The sequence below is a fragment of the Oryctolagus cuniculus genome, chromosome 5, assembly GCF_051225735.1.
Source record: "Oryctolagus cuniculus isolate XC-2025 breed Fujian yellow rabbit chromosome 5, ASM5122573v1, whole genome shotgun sequence".
NCBI classification, from domain to species: domain Eukaryota; kingdom Metazoa; phylum Chordata; class Mammalia; order Lagomorpha; family Leporidae; genus Oryctolagus; species Oryctolagus cuniculus.
Window position 1 is genome coordinate 148,573,573 of NC_142871.1, and position 21,543 is coordinate 148,595,115.

Consider the following 21,543-nt stretch of genomic DNA (forward strand, 5'->3'; position numbering starts at 1 on the left):
GATCCAGCCCCCTGCTGATGTGCCTGAGAAAGCAGTGGAAGATGGCCCAAATGCTTGGGCCCCTCTACCCACTTGGGAGACCTGGAGGAAGCTCCTGGTTTCTGGCCCAGCCCTGGTCATTGTGGCTGTTTGGGGAGTGAACCAGCAGATGGAACACCTCTCTTTGTCTCTCCCTCTCTCTATAACTCTTTCAAATAAATAAATAAATCATTAAATGAAACGAATTTCAGGAAAAAGTAATTTCAAAAGGTTTTAGATTTTGAAATTCCCCCATGAGGGATTGCAGATCTTTATGCATTAGCCTGAAAATTTAGCAAGGATAGGGGCAGTGCTGTGGCACAGTAGGTTAACCCTTCACCTGCAGCGCCAGCATCCCATGTGAGTGCCCGTTCTAGTCCCAGCTGCTCTTCTTCTGATCCAACTCTCTGCTATGGCCTGGGAAAGCAGTAGAGGGTGGCCTAAGTGTTTGGGCCCCTGCACCCACATAGGAGACCCAGAAGAAGTTCCTGGCTCCAGGATTCGGATCGACTCAGCTCTGGCTGTTGTGGTCATTTGGGGAGTGAACCAGTGGATGGGAGACCTTTCTCTCTGTCCCTCCCTCTCACTGTCTGTAACTTTACCTTTCAGATAAATAAATAAAAATAATCTTTCATAAAAAAGGAGAAAGTTTAGCAAACTTTCATAAATTGTGAACTGGAAAAAAGTAAATTACAGAACAATGTATTGGGATGATCTTTTTTTTTAAACTAATAATTTGCGTATATACACTAAGGTACTTTAAAACATTTATGGAAAATATGATTAAAAGATAAATGTAATTTGTTGCAAAAAATTCTGAAATCCATGCAAAAAACTCATGGCAGATATGTATCATGAGACAACTATGCATGGATTTCAAAAGAAAAAAAATTCGCACAAGAAACTTATGTTTTAATTCCATTTTCCATTTAATTCCATTTTCCGTGTTGAAGTAGCCTCTTATATACAAAGAAGATTTGAAGCCATACACGAAATTGTTCTAGTGGTTGTGGGGGATAGACAGATGGCAGCGGTTGAGTTGATTGTAGTACTTGGCTGTAATGAGAGAGCACCACACTTCTTGCCTGTCACAGACACTAGGGAGTGGGGAGAGAAAAGGAATTTGAGGAGTGCCTGCATGAACTTGAGAGGAATACATCATTAAAAGTGAAGAGCCTTCTCTTTTCATAACTATCTACGAGGCATGTGTCATCGTTATAGATACTACCAGTTACGTTGCCTGTCTTACTGTTTGTTGATTCGTTAATTTATCCCATACTCATTGAGCACCTATGGTGTATGCATAGCATGCAAGGCATATGAGCTGCCTAGAGTGATGGGACAAAGGTGTGTTCATGGCAGCAGGCACAAGCAGACCCCAGCCGTGATGGGGAAGCCCACAGGAGCTCGCTCTTGTAAATGGATGTGTGCCAGTGCCCAGTGCTGAAGGAGAGCAGTTGTTGTTAGAAGGAACTTGAACGTGCCCTCAATCTCTGTCGAGTTTTATTTCTTTTCATTGTTTTTTTTTCTCCATTTTAGTCTCTGAGTTTTGCATTTTACAACAGTTTTTGTTGGTAATTAATGTTTTAATTATGCAACCTTTTAGGGAGAGGTTGTCTGGCTGCTCTGTGACAACGCCCCACAATGCCTTGGGTTGCTAATTGCATCCATGTGTCCCCTCAGCTTTCACAAAGGAAAACTCTTCAGAACAAACAATATATTAGATCTGTTTATAGACAGATACGTAGAAATAAGTATGTTCGCACATGTGTATTTTTTTGCCAGCTGCCAACCTTCAAATGTTTGTGTTTTCTTTCACAGAAAAAGCAAAGAACAAAAGATCTTTCTCAGGTATTTCATTCCTACAATCCGTATGATCACAAGGTAAGAGAAACATTTCATTACTGTATTAGATAGTGGAGTTCTGATGATGATTAGTGTTTTAATTATGAAACCTCCCAGGACTAGTGTTTAATTAGGAAACTGGCAAGACTTCTGTCTTTCAGAATGAATAGCACAGTTTTAATCAATAGGTGGTGATCCTGAAGTATGCTAACCAGTTACATTTATATTTCAATCTTAATTTTTCAAACTTTTTAAAGAAAACACAAAATTGTATTTCTGAACTAAAATTATTATGTTTCCTCCACATTAAAATCTAGCTGCATATTGTCACTGAAGTTGCAAAGACTGTGAAAAGACAGATATTTGGGTGTTGTTTGCTGGGTTCATCATTGCTTTCTCTTTCCAAGTACTGCAGTGGGTGAACTTGGCTTTCAGAATGGGATAGTTGAAAAATTGGCTGCCGAATCTTGGTTCTCCATTCTTCCTGATGGAGAATTCCTTTTCTGAATAAAGTCTTTAACAAACAGCAGGACATGGCATTACATCTGAAATGCCAACTTGCCAAAAGTTGTGCCGCACAGAACCCCAAATGGTGTAAGCTTTGACCTTGTCTCCCCATCCCCTTGCTCTGTAGATTCCTAGTTGGTCTTGCATTTGCACTCCATATTCTCTGTCCCCAGATTTGAAGAATTCCCAGATACCTTTTCACTTAGAGGTATTTTATCATACATTTTTAAAGGACAGTGACTCCTTTGCGAAAAAAAAAAAAAGAAAATGTTTATCACCACATCTTCATAGGGAAATATATTACAGGATTCCTGAGACTTGTGTGAAACTTCTATGCCATGTAGGGTTCCAATAAATCTGTTAATTTGAGGTGATTTCAGAAGCAAACAAAAAATTTGCCCAGTTGAAATGCTAATATAAACTTAAATCTTTATCTGTGGATTTACAGGGAGACATGTGCTGGGGATTTTTTAACTAGCCAAAATAAGTGGTGTGAAAACTACTTTCTTCAGTTGAAAATCCAGAGATGTCTGGATTCAGAAGGGAAAACGTGTGCCCAGTTGTTCATAGAAGTTGAAAGAATCTGAATAGCTCCTAGCGTTTCTAAAGTGATCAATGGACTTAAGCACCAAACAGTTTGTAAAGGAGGTGTTTATGTTCCCTGTGACGGTGGTGATGTACAGGATTACAAATTCTATTATTCTGAGTTAGAGTTTTCAAGCTAGATCAGTTGCTTTGCAGACACAGGAAGCTGAAAGATTAAGAGAACCAATAGAGTCTGACAATGCAGACAGAGGTGTGGGCTGATAAATAATACAAGAGCGAAAGGAATGAGGTTGGTCAGATTGCTAATGAGAATGGTGCATTTTTTTCAGATGAAGCCATTTAATGAGTGTAAGTACAACAGTGGCTAAAGTTAAAATTTAACTAGAGAAAGAGAGAGAGAGAGAGAGAAAGTAATAAAAGGCTATGACAAGTCAAAGGTTTGTCTGACTTTCCTAAATTTTGCCCACTTCTAACAGTTTTTAATTCACAGCTAAGGGAAATTCCATTATTCTTTTATTAGAACTCTTAATGGAACCTAGCCATGTGCAGCTTCTAGCAGCTTCCTCCTCATATCCTTTGTAGCATTGTATCAAAGTCACCTAAGATTATTTTGGCTTCCCTTGTGAAGACTTCATTCCTCCACAAATTAGTCATCAGGCAATGAGGAATATAAATGCTAGATGGAGTTCCTTTTGATCTTTGTTTTAAGATGGGTAATAAATTACTGTAAGTCACTGGTCTGCTCCATGGAGTGGTTTCTGAGGCTCCTAGGTTTGGCCTGGTGGATTCTGTTCTCTTCTGTGAGTGTGTGATGAAGGAAGAGGGAGAAGGTTTTTGCTCCAGGCATCTCCTGGCCCTCTTACTAGCCTTTTCCCATTTTTCCAAGCTACATGCAGGCAAATCAAACCATGCTGATTTTGACTTTGTCTCTTGTTGACTGGAACGTCCACAAAAGCTAGAAACCGTAGGAATGGAGTAGCATGCACTATTTTCTCAGCCTCAGAATGTCGCTTTTCCCCCTTTAAGTAAAAGAATAGCGGCTTGTATTTCAAGTTCTGTTGTCATTTTAATTACCCAATTATGTTCAAGCAGATTCGTTTTCTAGGCAGATAGGTTTTAGCGTAAAATGTTTTACAAGATGTGGTTCATGTTGTTTTCAACGTCTCAGGCTCACCGAGATTTCTGGACTAATCTTTAGGAAAATACACACTTGTGTTGTAAGTGAAAGCCGAAATAAAATCAAATATCAGCTGTCTGGGATTTGCTTAAAAAAAATCCAAAGTGAAGTGGACAAGGTCAAATAAGTAAAATAAGATTGGCCATGTGTTGGTGATTATGGAAACGGAGTGATGGGGTTGTGAGGGCTTATTATTCTATCTATTCTGTATATTTTTCCATGTGATTGAAATTTTCCATAATAAAATGGATGCAAAAAGTAAAGGGAACCATGGTGTGCTCCTAGGAGTGAATGTTGTGGTTTTCTTTTTTCTCGAGCTCAATTCCTTTTAGTGTTAACTTTTCCCTTGACGTCAATTTATGCCAAAGGAGGAATACTCAGCATTTCAGTGGCTTCATGATGCTGAGTAAACTCAGAAACACAACTCCTGTTCTAAAGTTGGCATAATTTCCTGGGGTTTTATCCCAAATTATAGAGGGTCACTTAAATGATAGCCTTGCCTACTAGAAACTGTTAAAACAGTTGTAATTACAAAGGGTAGTTAGTACGGCCGTTCTGTTCTGTCCTCAGTGAGTCAGGTCGTATTTGCTCTTCTGTCCTCACCAACCAAGATTGCTCCTGCCCTGACCCCAGACACAGGAAAGTCACCAGGTTAAACAAACGGGTTGTTTGAGAGGCCAGGTGCATTTCTTGGTCAAGCCCTAAAGCCATTGTTTAGGTTGTACATGGTCAGTTGGTTTTCTCTTCAGCGCTATTGCAAAAAGCAAATACAGCTCACAGCAAAATGTGTGCCCAAAATAAGTCTCAGGAAACACTCTTCATTTCTTACATGAAGAAATGTTGCTTGACTCTGGAAGAACTCCTGGGTTTGGACTGTAGTCCCTGGTTCCACGTCCATGTTTGAAAAATTGTTTTCAGGATTTCTTAGAATTAAAGAAAAGAGAGAGACCTGCGTCAGAGTCTCAGTGAAAGCGGATTCCTATTGATCTGCCCTAATAAAAGGGAACATTAATAAAGGTAATGCAAAGTAGCAGGTAACCTGATTACATTTTATGCGTCATATTCTTTCCTGTTATTTTAGTAAACAGATAATAAACATAGCTTGTAGTTTCTGAAAACATACCTTACTAACTTCCAGGAAAGGTTACAGGGCTAGAGGCCTCCCAGGTTGTAGAAAGTCAGCCCAGAGTTGAATTTTCCCTTTGGATAATTTCACAGGTCAGTTAGGACAGGCTATAATTAGAACACTTTTATTAAAGTAATGTAAATTAGCATGTGCCGTGTGTCCTTGGCCCGAACAAAATACTGTCATCCACATAAAAGATGTCTCCCTCTTTTTTCTCTGTGTTAGACTTTATCAGGATTTTGTATTCGGGGGGAAACCTAGGTTTACTAACTAAATACAGATGTGTATAATCTGCTAATGTAGAAAGTGATTGTAATATATGAAAATACCAGGAAGGAAAAAGTTAGAAAACTCTCTTTAGGTTGAAAGCAGTTTTGGACATCTGCAGTTGAATCAGTTCCTAAACACAGTAAATCTGTATGAATCAATACATGCCGCACCGTTAAAACTGAGTCTTTAACAGATTGTCACTGTCATACTTTATGTGTTTTGTCAAGTGGGCTTCTCATTTTCCTTCAGTGACTTGTTAAATTAATAATTTTTTCTGTATGTATGTGTATATATATATAAAAAAATCAATAGACATGTTGAGAAGAAACTTTGCATTATATAGCCCCTGTGTTGATGCAGTGGGCTTCTCTTTTTCCTTTTGTTGCCTTCCATGATTTTAATAATTTTGCTGCATCTGTAGACATATAGCAACTGAACTATGAACAAATTCATATGTGTCAAAACCAGCTGTGGATGAATGCCCTTGATAAGTTAGCATCTTTGATAAGTTAGCGCATGAGTAGAAAGAAGAGGAATACGCGGGCTCTACTCAACCAGAGGTCCTAGTTCTGCGATCCAGGCCATTTCGGCACAGCTCAGAGCCTGCAGCAAGCCAGCGGGGCCAGACGGTGCACATTCCTGTCTAGTTCTCTGCCCTCACCTCATTACTTCTTCAGTGCCCCTGTACACAAACGGACCACTCTGTTACAAAGCAGTTCTAACAAACACGCTTCTCCCAAATCACAGTCAACCCAAACAGCAGTTAAAAAAGAGGGTGGTTACTGCTTCAGGAAGTCAGAGCTCAGATCGGCAATGACAGCACGCTAAATGAAAGCAAGGACAGCCTGTAAAACCCATAGGTCATTAACAGAAGGACTCTCAAAGTGCAGCTGCCTGAGACCCAGTGCCCAGGGAGCCCCCGTCCACTCAGCAGTCCCAGGATAAAGTAGTTGGGATTAATTTATATCCAGAAACAGACGTTTCATTTAAAAATAATAGAGATACGAATATACTATTTTTAGAAACACTGATATTTTAGGAATAAACCTGATCTTAATACCCTCTCAAGAATATGGTTCTTTTTTTTTTTTTTAAGATTTATTTGAAAGTTAGAGTTACACACACACACACAGAGAGAGAAAGAAAGAGAGAGAGAGAGAGAGAGAGGTGTTCCATCCAATGGTTCACTCCTCAATTGGCCACAATGGTCACCGATCTGAAGCCAGGAGGCAGGAGCTTCTTCTGGGTCTCCCACATGGGTGCAGGGGCCCAAGCACATGGACCATCTTCTACTACTTTCCCAGGCCATAGCAGAGAGCTGGATCAGAAGTGGAGCAGCCAGGTCTCAAGCCGGTGCCCATATGGGATGCCAACGCTTTAGGCCAGGGTGTTAACCTGCTGCGCCACAGCGCTGGCCCCAAATATATGGTTCTTAATAAATTTAGTCCGATGAAATAGGATTATTGAGAGTAGTTAAATCAAAAGGGAATCACAAGTGATTGATTGAATGTGTGTTGGTAGATGGGTAAGGGACAAACAGATATTTGTGAGCATGAAAGATGAGGAAAGTAGAAATCAATATTACCCAGAATTATTTATTTATGTAATTAGATGCCGTAAAATATCAGTCTGAGAATTATTTTATCTGAAAGACTGTTCTAGCTATAACTTGAGTGAAATAATTTTAAGTAATGTATCAATACACAGGATTTTTAGTTGGAGTATTAAATATGCAAAAATGTAGATATATGTTTCAAGAATCCACATTTCCTAAGACTACCTTAAGAACTGTTGTTAATACACACATGTCCGGGATTCGGATCTACTATTGTACAGTGAAATATTATAAATACATAATTTCTTCAGCTTTGGACAAAAACATGCAGTGAAAGTCTGTGTCAGAAGTGTAGCATTAGGACGGGCGTTGTGACACAGCAGGTTAAGCCACTGTTTGGGACAAGAACCTCCCATATTGCAGTGCCAGTTCTAGTCCCTGCTGCTCTGCTTCCAATCCAGCTTCCTGCTAATGCATCCTGAGAGGTAGCAGAAGATGGCTCAAGTGCTTGGTCCCCTGCCGCCCCCCTGAGAAACCTGGGCAGAGTTGCAGGCCCCTGACTTTGGCCTGGCCCGGCCCTGGCTATTGCAGGCATTTTAGGAGTGAATGAGTAGTTGTAAAAAGCTCTCTCTCACTCTGCCTTTGAAGTAGATGAAAATAAATAAACTTCTTTTTTTAAGTGTAAGGAGATACTACCATCCCTTCTTCCCTCCGAGAATCAGTCTCTGGGACATCGAGTTTCACAGATACAGCCTTGAAAGCACAAGGGGCAGTGTCATCTCAGGGGTCATCTATCGGTGTACATCCTGTGTTAATCAGATTTGCTTAGAGCCATCAGATCCCAAAAGTCCCCTCCCCCAGCCCTTCGTGTTTGAAGCGTCGTGGCCACTTGACGCCTTCCTGAGCCATCACGGTGTTGTCAAGCCTTCGTTTCCCCCCTGTTCTTTGAATAACATAACGTAGCAACAGAGTGCTTTGAGTTGTTCTTCTACAGAAGGAGATGTGAATTTGGACGACTGCCTGCTGGCCCTGTTGAGCTTTGAGCTATCTGCTGTCTGGAAATAGCAAATTCAGTTTTTAATGGATCCGGCAGTCGATGATAGCCAGATTTCCATGGCACGTGCAGATGAAGAAACAAGTCCTTGATCTGGCGTGTTTATGCCATGCTTAAAACAGTTCTCTGCAGCAGATTGCACAAAGCCACGCGTGTACTTAACTCCAGTTCCCATCTTTGGCAAAGATAAAAAAATGTTTTAAAAGTAAATTTAGGGATGTTGCTAAATATCAGGAACAATGGAATGCATAGCTAATTGGTGGAGTTTCCTTATTGTTTGCTGTGCTGACACATGTTCCTCCACTAAGCCGTGCTCTGGGCATGGCCTTGAGACACAGGGAGGGGAGTATGTGAGTAGGTGGGCAAACGTTAAGAACGTGGCATCAACTCCGTTCCAAGGCCGAGTGAATGAAAGGGCGGTGAAGAGCTCCTTTGGTTTGAGACCTGTGCTTTCCTTCATTGAGACACCTTCCCTCTCAGGGTGATCTTCCCCTAATTGTCACCCCTCGGCAGAGGCCCCCTACCTGCTCTGATTGCCTCATCCGTACCCACGTAATCCAGAGTATTCCCCTCATTTTTAACCCTTGGGCACTTGTGACTTAAATGGAATCGCACAGCCTGCCTTTGATATTGTTCCTCCGAGTTTTCCTTTTTCATGTGGGGTTGTTCTAAAAATTAAATGCTATGTGTACATGTTGGTTTAAGTAACTTTGTTACTGTAACCAGACAGATGGGTAGTAGGAAGCTAAGTAAGGAGATTTTGCTGCTGTTGAAATGATATATCCTGATACATCATTGTGTGTGTGTGTGTGTGTGTGTGTATACTGACTGAGGGGAAAATCAGAGTTGTCCTTGATGATGATGATGATGATGATGATGATGATGATGATGATGATGATACAGCAATCATCTAAAGCACACCACACAGCTGACATTATTCTGAAAGATTTACATAAAAGAGGACTTCAAAATGTACATGGATGATACACATTACAAAAAAACTATGCGTTTTCAAAAAAATTTTTTGCTGAAATGAATTTTCTTTGAATCCCACCTTTCTGTAAACTTTTTGAAGTGTTCTCATACACACGTGACTCCTGTAGTCATTATACCAATCTACAACAGGAGCACGCTTGTTATCCCTGTTGAGGGACACAAGGAGGTTGAAGAAATTCTCCTGACTCTGCAGCTAGGAAATTGCAGGGCAGGCCAGCTCCCTCCCGAGTCCACGCTAATCATTCATGTGCCACAGAGCTGGAAATCTGCAGGGCCAGATGCGCTCCTGAAAGGTGGACTGACAAACACAGCTCAAGGTCACAGTGGGCCTTCTTCTCTCTCTCCCCAACCCCACATCTAAATCTTAAATCAGTAAACTCCACATCCAAACAGGGTGTGAAGAAGAAGGAGAGACAAGAGGACAAGAAACAGACAAGTTCTCCAAACTGATTGGTTCACCATCAGCCTGGGGAGAAGGAAACTGGATTTAAGCTGGGTGTTAGGGCTGGTATTGCACCAAGACTAGCAGATGACTGTTATGCGTTGTTTCTAGTGGAACTCCATCCACTTACTTTCTTCCCAGGATCCTCTGCCATGGGGTAAGGGACACAGCGGTAGCGCAGTGGTCCTGCCAAAGGACTGGACTTCTTTATTTTATTTTTTTTATTTTTATTTTTATTTTTGCCAGGCAGAGTTACATAGTGAGAGAGAGAGAGAGAGAGAGAGTTGTAGACAGTGAGAGAGAGACAGAGAGAAAGGTCTTCCTTCCGTTGGATCGCTCTCCTAATGGCTGCTACGGCTGGCGCTGCGCTGATCAGAAGCCAGGAGCCAGGTACTTCCTCCCGGTCTCGCATGCGGGTGCAGGGGTCCAGGCACTTGAGCCATCCTCCACTGCCCTCCTGGGCCACAGCAGAGAGCTGGACTGGAAGAGGAGCAACCAGGACTAAGTCCCCAGCACCTCAACCAGGACTGGAACCTGGGGTGCCGGCGCCACAGGCGGAGGATTAGCCAAGTGAGCCATGGTGCTGGCCAGGATTGGGCTTCTTTAGGGCCAAGACCCAGGGGGATGTCCAAGCTAGAGAAGTCAACTGAACCAGAGCCTTAACCATATACCACTTCGTGAACTTAAAGAGAAAATCTCCTAAGTCACGGTACACTGTGGTGGGAACATGACAGCAGGGTGGGTTAAAGATAGGCAGAAGCTTCCCTGATCAGCTGATCAGAACTCCAGCTAGGTTGATTGCCAACCTTCAATGGGGATTCTTTTCTTTTTTTAATTACTTATTTGAAAGGTAGAGTTAGAGAGGGAGAAAGAGGAAGGGAGATGGAGAGGGAGAGGGAGAGAGAGAGAGAGCGCGCGCGCGCTTCCATCTGCTAGTTCACTCCCCAAATGGCTAAAATGACCAGGACTGGGCCAGGCTGAAGACAGGAGCCAAGAACTTCTTCTGGGTCTCCCATGTGGCTAACAGGGCCCCAAGCACTTGGGCCATCGTCCATTGCTTTCCCAGGCACATTAGTGGGGAATTGGGTCAGAAGTGGAGCAGCTGGGACTTGAACTAGTAATCATATGGGATGCTGGCATTGCAAGCAGCAGTTTAACCCACTGCACTACCCCTCAATACAGATCCTGAACTGCACAGAGCAATCTCCAGAGTTCTGTTTACAAAGAATAGTGAAATGAAAGTATTTTCATGAGCCACTATTCATTCTCTCCAGAGTTTTTGTGCAAGATTAAAAATATGTGATTATAGTTAGCATTATATTGGTAGAAGACAGAGAGAGATCTGTTATCCCCAAATGACCACAATGGCCAGTACTGGGCCAGCCTGAAACCAGGAGCCTGGAATTCCAGCTGGGTCTCCTATGTAGGTCCAGGGGCCCAAGCACTTGGGCTGTCCTCCGCTGCTTTTCCAGACACATTAGCAAGGAGCCAAACAGGAAGTGAAAGCAGCCAGGACTTGAACTGGCATCCACATAGGATGCCATTGTCACAGGTGGCAGCTTAACCTGCTGCACCACAATGCCAGCCTGAATGTCACTTTTTACATGTATAGATTACCAAACTCTCTCCCTCTTGAAATTGGGAAACTAGAGGCTTTTAGCATTTAGAGAGAAAAAAATTAACTTTGTGATTTCCTTTTTATGGGCAGGTAAGCTCATGATGCAGAAAAGTGGAAAGTTTCTGGGCCCTTGTCTTAGAATGCTCTACTTAGTAGCATATTCTGTTCTCTCTGGCTCCCTACCGAAGCTTCCCAGGAATGTCAGTAATAGGGAACAAGCACAGCTCATGGTCATATCCTTGGCTAACATTCAATATAAAAGTGTCAATCAAAAATTAATTGAAAGATTTACATAGATAGGACATAGGACAGTTGCTGTATTTTCAAAGTACTTGCTAAGCCTAAAGGTGTGTTTCCACTGCCATTGGTTATGTATGTGAAATTCACTAGCCTAAGAAAGCAATTAGCAAAGGGGCAAGGAGGATTGGCATTGTCCCAAGAACAAGAGTGGGGATCGTCCATCCCTGGCCACTCACCCCTACCACTCTGCTGCCAGGCATCCTGGCTTGTCTTCCGCCATCAAGCCTGCACCTGTCACTAGGTACCACCTTTCTTGACAATGTCAAGATACCTACACTGTGCCATCAACCGTTTTTTCCTGTGTCTCCCTACCAGTGTTTCCTGTCCATCAAGCCTTCTCATCTGCATTCAGATGACGCACTAGGCTAGCACACTCTCCTCTCACTGTGTTAAGCTGGGTACATGTGGGGCTTAGCTGGTAAGAATGTAAGAAACCCAGTTGCATTTGAATTTTAGGTAAACAATGAATTATATTTTTAGTATAAGTATGATGTCTGCAATATATGGGACATCTTTTGCTAAAAATGTACCCATTGTTTATCTGGAATTCTTTTTTATTTGTGTGTTCTGTTTGTGTCTGGCAGCTCTAAATTGCCTGTGCATTACTCATTTGGACAAAATAAGGAGGGACTGACAAAACGGAAAGCATCGTCCGCAATAGGGTGAATTGAAAAATGATTTTTTAAAAAAGCCCTTCCCTTTGTTTAATATGAAGAACCTTCCTTTTCCTAACCCAATCCTTCTGTAATATCCCCGGCCTCCTCATCAGAGGCTAACACCTCTGTCAGCTACAGTTGATCAAACATTTCCTGGCTTATTTGAGAAGAGATAACAACTTACTCACTTGACTTTGAGTCTCAGATCTCACAACAGAAACCTGTTTGGAAAATTGCTTGGAAGGCACAGAGAGACATGAAAGTAAAAAGCACCCATACGGTATTTTCAAGGAAGAATAATTCTCAAATCACTCCCTCTGCCCCAAAAACAGGTACACTTTGTTTCTCAGTGATACATTTTATCATAAAATATTTTTAATGACTTCTCTGTGGCTCAAGTTATTTTTATTGAGATGTACTGAGAAGCATTAATGCTAATGATGCTTAAAACAAGTTATATAGACATCCACCAGAGAAAGGAGGAAGCAATTACTGCCTCTTTCCTGCTTGGCTCTACTGCTCCAGTTTTAAGGCTGTCGAGAGCCTGGTGATGGGTGGAGTGTGGGCTGACACTCTTTGCAGAATGCACTCCCCAGGCCTGGCCTTTGTCTTCTCAGTGTGTTATTAACTGAAAGGCCCTGGTCCCAGTACCGCTCTCAGATGGTTACCAGCCCCCAGGACACATTCTGAGTTGTGCAAAACCATTTCCAGAATTCCGTTTACAAAGACTAGTGCATCAAAAGTGTCTCCATGGCCAATAAATTCATTCTCTCCAGAGTTTTTAGGCAAGATTAAGAAGACGTGATTATAGTTTGCATTTATGGCACTATTAAAATGTATGCATTAACACTCTTGGCATTGGGAAACTAGAGAGATGCAGCATCTGGGAAGAAAACAAGTGAACTTGCTTCTTTGAATGATTGCTAATATTTCCCATCAATCAACACTCTACCTTTGGGTGTTTTCAGGATTCTAGGAGTATAAATGCATGTGTCAAATAAAAATGAAGGCGTTTTAAATACTCAAGTCCTTTTGGATTTAACAATCGTTATATGGTAGACACATAGGTACTGAAGGAGTCTTTTCCACTTTTATTTACTAGGGAAGCATAAAACTATCCCAACTATGGCAAGTTCTCTCTAATTCACTTTAGGAGGATATGGGGTCATTTTAAAGCCATGGTTTGTTCGGTTGGTTTTGTCTTGATGATTTACTTTTTATTTCTTATGAACACTGTTCTAGCTTCAACTTTAAGGCTTTAAGTAGATGTAGTTAGATGTTTGTAGGACTGGCATCTCTCTCTCCTTTGCCCTTTCCTGCCCTCCGTCTGTTAACAGCTGCCATTGTCCATTGTCTTCAGGTTCTCTGTTCATGCAGGCTGAGTTTTCTTTTATGATACATTTTTTATACTCAGATTTCCTAGTATTCCCTCTACTTTTGCATTTCTCCACATAATTTCTTGGATGTCCCTGCTTTCCACCCTCCATCATGTCCCTCCTGGACAGTGTGATTTGGGGATCTTCAGTGGGGTGCCTCGGGTGCTTCTTTCCCTTCCACTGCAGATGGCAACAGGAAAACTCAATGCCGGCTTTGTCCATTCTTGCTGGTGAGAGCCTTAACTAGAGACAGCTCACGGGATGACATCTCTGCTATATAGGGCCAGAAAAGACTCCTGTGTCCTACTGAATTCTTAATTATCCTTCAAGAAATTCAAGTTGAATTTCTTACCCTTCTTTGCATGCTTTCCAGTGTACAGCATTGTCCTCTTATCATGCCGCCCCTATGACTTGTATCAAAATACCATGTAAAAATCTTTAAGGAAAACATGATTATAAAAAATGTCACAGAGATTTCAGAAAATTTTGGCACTGAAATAAACTTAACCTTGAATTCATTCTCCATGAACTTTTCTTGTAGCTTCACACAAATGTTTGTTATTTGTCTTGCTGTGCAACAAAGAGTTGCATTTCTTCTTGGGAGACAGGCAAAATGGCTGGGGGGGGGGGTGAAGACACTTACCATCCAAAAGTGGGGCAAGATGATGGTACATTATATTGTAATTATTTTGTTCTGTTGTAGATTTATTTTTGGCTTCACTGCTTGTCCTACTGAATTACCAATGTGTTAAGGACAGGACCATATCTTACTGTCCTCTCTGCCCTACCAGGAGAGGGTATTTAGTTATAAGCTAGACTTTAATTACATGTATATATATTTATTTACTTATTGATATAAATAAATATATATATATGCACACACATATAATGTGTATTTTATTCTTATTTGGATCTGTATACCATAACAACACAAGATATTTACCTATCATCCCACGACAAGCACAGGACTGAAACCTAGTCTTCTAACTGCACAAACTTAGAACTCTGTCAGTACGTAGAGGGGATGTCCCAGGAATAATGAGCATGTTAGCTAGGAGCTGGACTGGAAGCAGAGCAGTGTGGACTTGAACCAGCACTATCATGGGATGCCAGCATTTCAAGAGACCGCTTAACTTGCAGTACCACACACTGGCCCCTAAATATATGCCTTTTAAAATTCAAACAATAACACACTACAAATTCTTTTTCCACTTCGCAGTGTATCTGGGACAGCATTTCAATCATCCCATAGAGAGCTACTTATTCTTTTATCAAAAAGCAGCTGTAAATATATTCTGTAGCCAGATGTTTACCATATTTATTTAACTAGACTTATTGTTGGGTCCTTGAGTGGCTTCTGATCCTTTGCTCTTGCAAACAGTGCTGCAGTGAATAAAGCCATTTCATGCTTTTGTGACTGTTAGCTGTGGGGTGAATTTCTAGAAGTGTCATGTGTGGGTATTTTATGTGTGCATTTTTAACCACAGTGGATATTGCCAGATATCCAGTCAACAAGGGATTCCAGTAAGGACTGCATCAACAGTGTGGGAGAATGCTTGCTTCCTCACACCCTCCCTTGCATACTACGCCAAGTCACTTAAAATCCTTTACTGTTAAGGAGAAAAAAGGCATATGCATTTAGTTTTAATTTGTATTTTCTTTATTAGTGTAGTCATTCAGTTATCTCAAGAGCAGAATAATTTGTTCTGTGATTTTTGAAAAATTATTTATTTATTTAAAAGAGTTACACAGAAGAGCAGGAGAGACAGAGAGAGAGAAAGAAATCTTCCATCTGCTGGTTCACTCCCCAGATGGACACAGTGGTCTGGGGCTGGGCCAGGCCTAAACCTTGAGCTTGGAGCTTCCTCCAGGTCTCCCATGTGGTTGGCAGTGGCCCAAGCACTTGGGTCATCCTCCACTGCTTTCCCCAGGCCATTAGCTGAGAGCTGGATCCGAAGTGGAGCAGCCGGGGCTCAAACCCATGCCCATATGGGATGCCAGTGTCGCAGACAGCAGCTTTACCTGCTGTGCCACAGTGCTGGCCCCTGGTCTTTGATCTTTATGTTGCTACTTCCATATTTAAAACTCCTGACCCTTCCACGTGCCAGTTACATGATGATGGCCAGATACTGAAGTTTGCTTTTCCACAGTTTCCTACTGTAAAGTGAGAACTGTACTTTACTGCGTAGAATCTAACACAGTATGAATTGTAAGAGTCACTATTAATGTGTATTACACCACCAAAGCAAAAAGGCACTGCTCATTGCAATGGTGCATCTCAAACTGAAAGATTCTAGCGTAAGGAGAAATGTGCACCTTAGCAGCAGTGAAGTTTGTTAGTACCTGCATTACAGTTGTCATAGGATTAAAAAGTACCCAGAATAATCCCCACGGCACAAAAGAACTCAGTAAGTGACTGTTATTTCTAAAGTTAAAATTACTAGAATGTCAGCTGTACTGCCATTACTCACCACACAGTGCTTTTCTAACAAATAACTTATTACTATTATTAATGTAAAATTATAGTTATTAGAATCTATGGAGGGATTTTATCTGTTCATTTCTGGGTCCCCAAAAGCCTGAAACAGTGCTTGACGTATAAGAGATGCTCTCTGAGTATTTTTTTTTTTTATTTGACAGCTAGAGTTATACAGTGAGAGAGAGAGAGACAGAAAGAAAGGTCTTCCTTCTGTTGGTTCAGCCCCCAAATGGCTGCTGCGGAAGGAGCTACGCCGATCCGAAGCCAGGAGCCAGGTGCTTCCTCCTGGTCTCCCATGTGGGTGCAGGGCCCAAGCACTTGGGCCATCCTCCACTGCCTTCCTGGGCCACAGCAGAGAGCTGGACTGGAAGAGGAGCAACCGGAACTAGAACCCGGCTTCCATATGGGATGCTGGTGCCGCAGGCAGAGGATTAGCCAAGTGAGCCACGGCGCCAGCCCCTCTCTGAGTATTTGTTGATGGGAGAAATTAATGTCTTCTCTACAGCTTCCCTGGAGAGTGTATAGAAATCTTCATTCTTCCTGAGTAGCAGGTGCAGTGCTCATGCATCTCAGGGTTCTATGGGTTACCCTCTCATCACACTCAAACACATCAAGCCTTCTAGATCTTATTTTAAAACCATGTAAAATCATTTTAAAAGCAACTGGACCCTTGGGGCAGGCATTTAGCACAGTGCTTAATATACCACCTGGGAAACTTGCATCCCATAGCAGAATGCCTGTGTTCAAGTCCTGGCTCTATATTTGATCCTAGCTTCCTGCTAATGTACACCTTGAGAGGTAGCAGATAATAGCTCAAGTATTTGGGTCTTTGCCACCCATGGGGAAATGAGTTCCAGGCTCCTGGTTTTACCCAGACCCAGCCTTGACTGTTGTGGGCACTAGGGGAGTGAGCCAGTGGATGAAGATCTCTTTCTGTCTTTGTCTCTTCTTTGTCTCTCTCTCTCTTGCTCTCGCTCTCACTCTCACTCTCTCTCCTCCTCCGCCTAACTTTCAAATAAATAAGTAAATAAATATTTTTTAGAAAAACAGGATAAATCAGTTGCATGAAACAATATGTATTTAAAAAATATAGTTGGGGCCGGCGCAGTGGCTCAATAGGCTAATCCTCCGCCTTGCGGCGCTGGCACACCAGGTTCTAGTCCCGGTCGGGGCGCCGGATTCTATCCCGGTTGCCCCTCTTCCAGGCCAGCTCTCTGCTATGGCCAGGGAGTGCAGTGGAGGATGGCCCAAGTGCTTGGGCCCTGCACCCACATGGGAGACCAGGAGAAGCACCTGGCTCCTGGCTTTGGATCAGCGCAATGCGCCGGCTGCAGCGCGCTGGCCGCGGCGGCCATTGGAGGGTGAACCAACGGCAAAAGGAAGACCTTTCTCTCTGTCTCTCTCTCTCACTGTCCACTCTGCTTGTCAAAAAAAAAAAAATATATATATATATATATATAGTTGGGCTCTATGGAGCTTTTAAAACCTGTATTTGTAAATCCAAAATATTTGAATCAATAGAATTTTTCAAAATATTATTTTTTAAGAAAATTTTTGTAAGAATTTTACAGGATTTATGTAAATTTTACATTTTGAATTTACATTTTAAAAGTATAACATATTACATTTACAACTAGTGTGGCCTTACACTATTGTTATGCAATGTATCCACTACAGAAGAATAAAGAAATAAATTCCTTTAATTTGAAGTATAGTGGTATACTCATCAATGGCGAGGAGATATACTTTGTGTTGAGTGATTTTGTCATTGTGTGAACATCATAGGACATATAAGGGTACTTTGAAAGGCTCATGGAAAAATGAGTTAAAAATAACTCCATGTTAAATATTAAAAATTACTCCATTTTGTGTTTAAAAATGTATGCAAGGGCCGGCGCCGCAGCTCACTAGGCTAATCCTCCGCCTAGCGGCACCGGCACACCGGGTTCTAGTCCCGGTCGGGGCGCCGGATTCTGTCCCTGTTGCCCCTCTTCCAGGCCAGCTCTCTGCTGTGGCCAGGGAGTGCAGTGGAGGATGGCCCAGGTGCTTGGGCCCTGCACCCCATGGGAGACCAGGAAAAGCACCTGGCTCCTGGCTCCTGCCATAGGATCAGCGCAGTGCGCCGGCCGCAGCGCGCCGGCCGCGGCGGCCATTGGAGGGTGAACCAACGGTAAAGGAAGACCTTTCTCTCTGTCTCTCTCTCTCTCACTGTCCACTCTGCCTGTCAAAAAAAAAATTTATGCAAGATAGTTGTTTCATAATATGCATTTTTAGTGATGTTTTGAAGTATGTTTATATTTACACAAACCTAGATAGTGTAGCCAATCAAGAGTCATGCTGTTGGGATGCAAGACTTGATAAACATGAGATGTATGTGGTCAATGCATATGGTTTTACAGTCACATCATTTAAAAAAAAAATTTTGCTTATTTGCAATGTAGAAAGAGTGACAGTATGAGACAGAGACAGAAAGAGATCTTCGATCCATGGGTTTACTCCCACAAATGCTTGCACAGCTGAGACTGGGCCAGGCGCAAGCTAGGAGCCAGGGACTGAATCTGGGTCTCTTGAGTGAATGCAAGGAACCAAGTAGCTGGGCCATTACCTGCTGCCTTCCCCTCAAACCCAAGCACTGAATATGAGATGCAGGTATCCCAAGTGGCATCTGAACCACTGTGCCAAGTACTGTGCAGTCAACTCTGATTATAAACAGAAAATGTATACTCTAAAATAATGATAAAAAATATGGGAAATACTAAGCTAGTAACATGGTCATTTAATATCCTTGTTAGAAATCATGATTTTTAGGGGCTGGCACCGTAGCTCACTTAGTTAATCCTCCACCTGTGGTGCTGGCATCCCATATGGGTGCCTGGTTCTAGTCCCGGTTGCTCTTCTTCCAGTCCAGCTCTCTGCTGTGGCCCAGGAAGGTAGTGGAGGACGGGCCAAGTGCTTGGGCTCCTGTACCCACATGGGAGACCAGGAGGAAGCATCTGGTTCCTGGCTTCCGACTGCCATAGCTCCGGCTGTAGCAGCCATTTGGGGGCTGAGACAAGGGAAGGAAGACCTTTCTCTCTGTCTCTCTCTCACTGTCTAATTCTGTCAAATAAAAAAAATTAAAATAAAAAAAGTCATGCTCTTTATATAACTGTACTTGCTGCTATACTTCTGTATGACTGACCAGCAGTAAAGGCAGTAGAATTGGGGGTGGAGGGGAGCTCCATTATAAGATTATAGGTCTACTGCTGTATATGTGGTTACTTGTTGACAGAAATAGCCCATGTTTTTACCAAACTTTGGCTCCCTGGCTATATGAGTGTGGACTTCAGGAAAATCTTCCTTATTCCGTGGAGTCTGTAGGCCTTTATGTTCTTTTTGAATCTTAGAAACTTCTCACTTTAGACTGCCTGTCAAACATGCAGGCCTCCAGAGACTTCCGTTAGCTTGATGGTCGGTGTTTGAATAACCTTGTGGCATAGGTCCCTCCATTTTGAATCTTTGAGAATGTAAAGTGTAATACCAATTTTGTTACTTTCAATAGAGGAGATACGATATTAAAATTTTAACTTTTATAAGTATATTTTTCTATTTTATAATATAAATATAATTTATTTAAATATATTTTATATAAAATGTTTTATCATATTATAATGTTTTATAAATAGTTATATAAAATTCAGTAGATGGATAAAGAGAAAGGGAGACAGAAAGAGATGCACGCCTTGACTGACAGTGAACTCTGGCTGATACCGAGGTTAGTTGGGACAATTTAATTCTGCACAAATAGGCCATGCTTTCTGGCTAATATTATTTTTCCCGCCTTAAAAGTGACCTTAAAACTCTGAGCTGCTTTGAGTGTGCTCAGATTTGAACGTAGATATTGCTGCCTCAAGTTGAGTAGACAGGGCTCGAGTCAGGGTCCAGCCTGTCCCTGCCCTTGTGCCTTCTCCAGGAACACTCAGGCCCTTGTCCTTGCATGCACGTCCGCTCTGGTTGAAGTTCAGGCCACACGTTAGAAACGTCCGCTTGCTCGCAGACTCCCTCGTGGGTGTGTGTATCGACTTTCCAGTCCCCCACCTTTCAGTTACTTGAGGAAGGTAAGGGCAATGCCCAAGAGTCTGCTCTGAACATTGGAAGCAAACCTAACTTCTCCTGTGGAAATACTGCCACAGTATGCGATGAAGCTGAGAACGACTGACTTAAATTGATACCGAGCCATCACTGAATTGGGGCCCCCCAAAGGTCAGCAGCTGCTGGCACTCACGCTCTCTCAGGGCCCTGTCTCAAGGCCTGGTCAGTGATTCAACACTCCTTTTTTGTACTCGATAGGTTTAAACATACAGCAATCATAAGATGCAGATATACTCATTTTTAAATAAAGAAGCATGGTTTGTAACCCATGGCTGAAACATTCTTTTCACATTGAGTGTTCATAAAAATAAAATCTGAGTGTCTAATAGACAGGTAGGTAGAACTTCCCTCCAGGATTGCACAGCACTTATCTAAGTGGGCGTATTCTGTTATATCTGAGTATTAATCACTACCATGGTTTCTTCTCCCCCTCTGATCTCTCCCTCTCCCTCCCTCCCCTCCTCCTTCTCCAGGCTTTGTCTCAGTTTTGTCTCTGATATTGCTGTTGCCAGTCTTCAGTAGCCCCGGCAGTTTCCCTGACAACAAACTTGGAGATGTTTCCCTCTGTATCTAGGACTGAACCCATCACCTCCCCTCAACCTGTGCCCAACACACATCTGTGTGCACTGTGTTTACTACCTTGATGAATATTCACACATCTTTCCAGAAACTAAGGCACAAACCAGGATGTCATCTTGGATTTCTCTCTCTCCTTTTACCTACTACTCTTTTTGTAATGCATTTTCCATGAAACTTATTTTTTTTTATTTGAGAGGGAGAGGGTAGGGCAGGGAAGGGCAGAAAAAAAGAGCTGTCATCCACTGGTTCACTTCCCAGATGTCTGCAAGCTGTCACCTGCTACCTCCCTGGTTGCACGCTAGTAAGAAGCTGGAATTGAGAGCCGAGGCTGGGCCTGAATCCAGGTAGTCTGATATGAATGTCTTAACCATTGGGCCAAATGCCCATCCCCTACCCCATACTTCTAGTTGATCAGATTTCTCTGTGTCTGCTCCTGTGATCTATGTAGATTTGATTTCATCTACTTTCTGGCCTTTATCTTTGTGTAGAACAATGGCTGTGTTCTCCTGGATTTCTTCATCTCTGTCAAACTGATGCTTTCTCTTGTCCAGAGAGTCTCAAACTGGATGACACAGGGGCGTCACCTGGGGTGCTTTAAAATACACTGATGCTGTAGCCCTATGTACCTACCTACACAACTAGGTCTGTGTTGTGTTCTTCCAATGTATAAATAAGCCATTCCTATAGCAGCCAAGTGCCCATCCTTGATCCTTTACTGATCTACAGTCAGCTCCTTTTCCCTTTTCTCCTGGCACTTGTCCTAAACTTCTTCACTTTCCTTCATCCTCCTACCTCCCTTGGCTCATGCTGTCCCTCCTCACCCGTCATGAATTCATTTCTATTTCTATTGCTCAAACAGAAGAGAAGC

At 42.4% G+C, this 21,543-nt stretch overlaps 1 protein-coding gene across 7 annotated transcripts in view; it reads left to right on the plus strand.

Moving 5' to 3' along the window:
• Positions 1–21,543, plus strand: part of CDKAL1 (CDKAL1 threonylcarbamoyladenosine tRNA methylthiotransferase) — a 731,906-nt gene that overhangs the window by 584,380 nt on the left and 125,983 nt on the right. For all 7 annotated transcript variants that reach the window (XM_008262511.5, XM_002714231.6, XM_089333334.1 and 4 more), the window contains one exon: positions 1,840–1,902. In XM_008262511.5, coding sequence (XP_008260733.1) covers positions 1,840–1,902 — 63 coding nt within the window. The remainder of the gene's footprint in view (positions 1–1,839; positions 1,903–21,543) is intronic.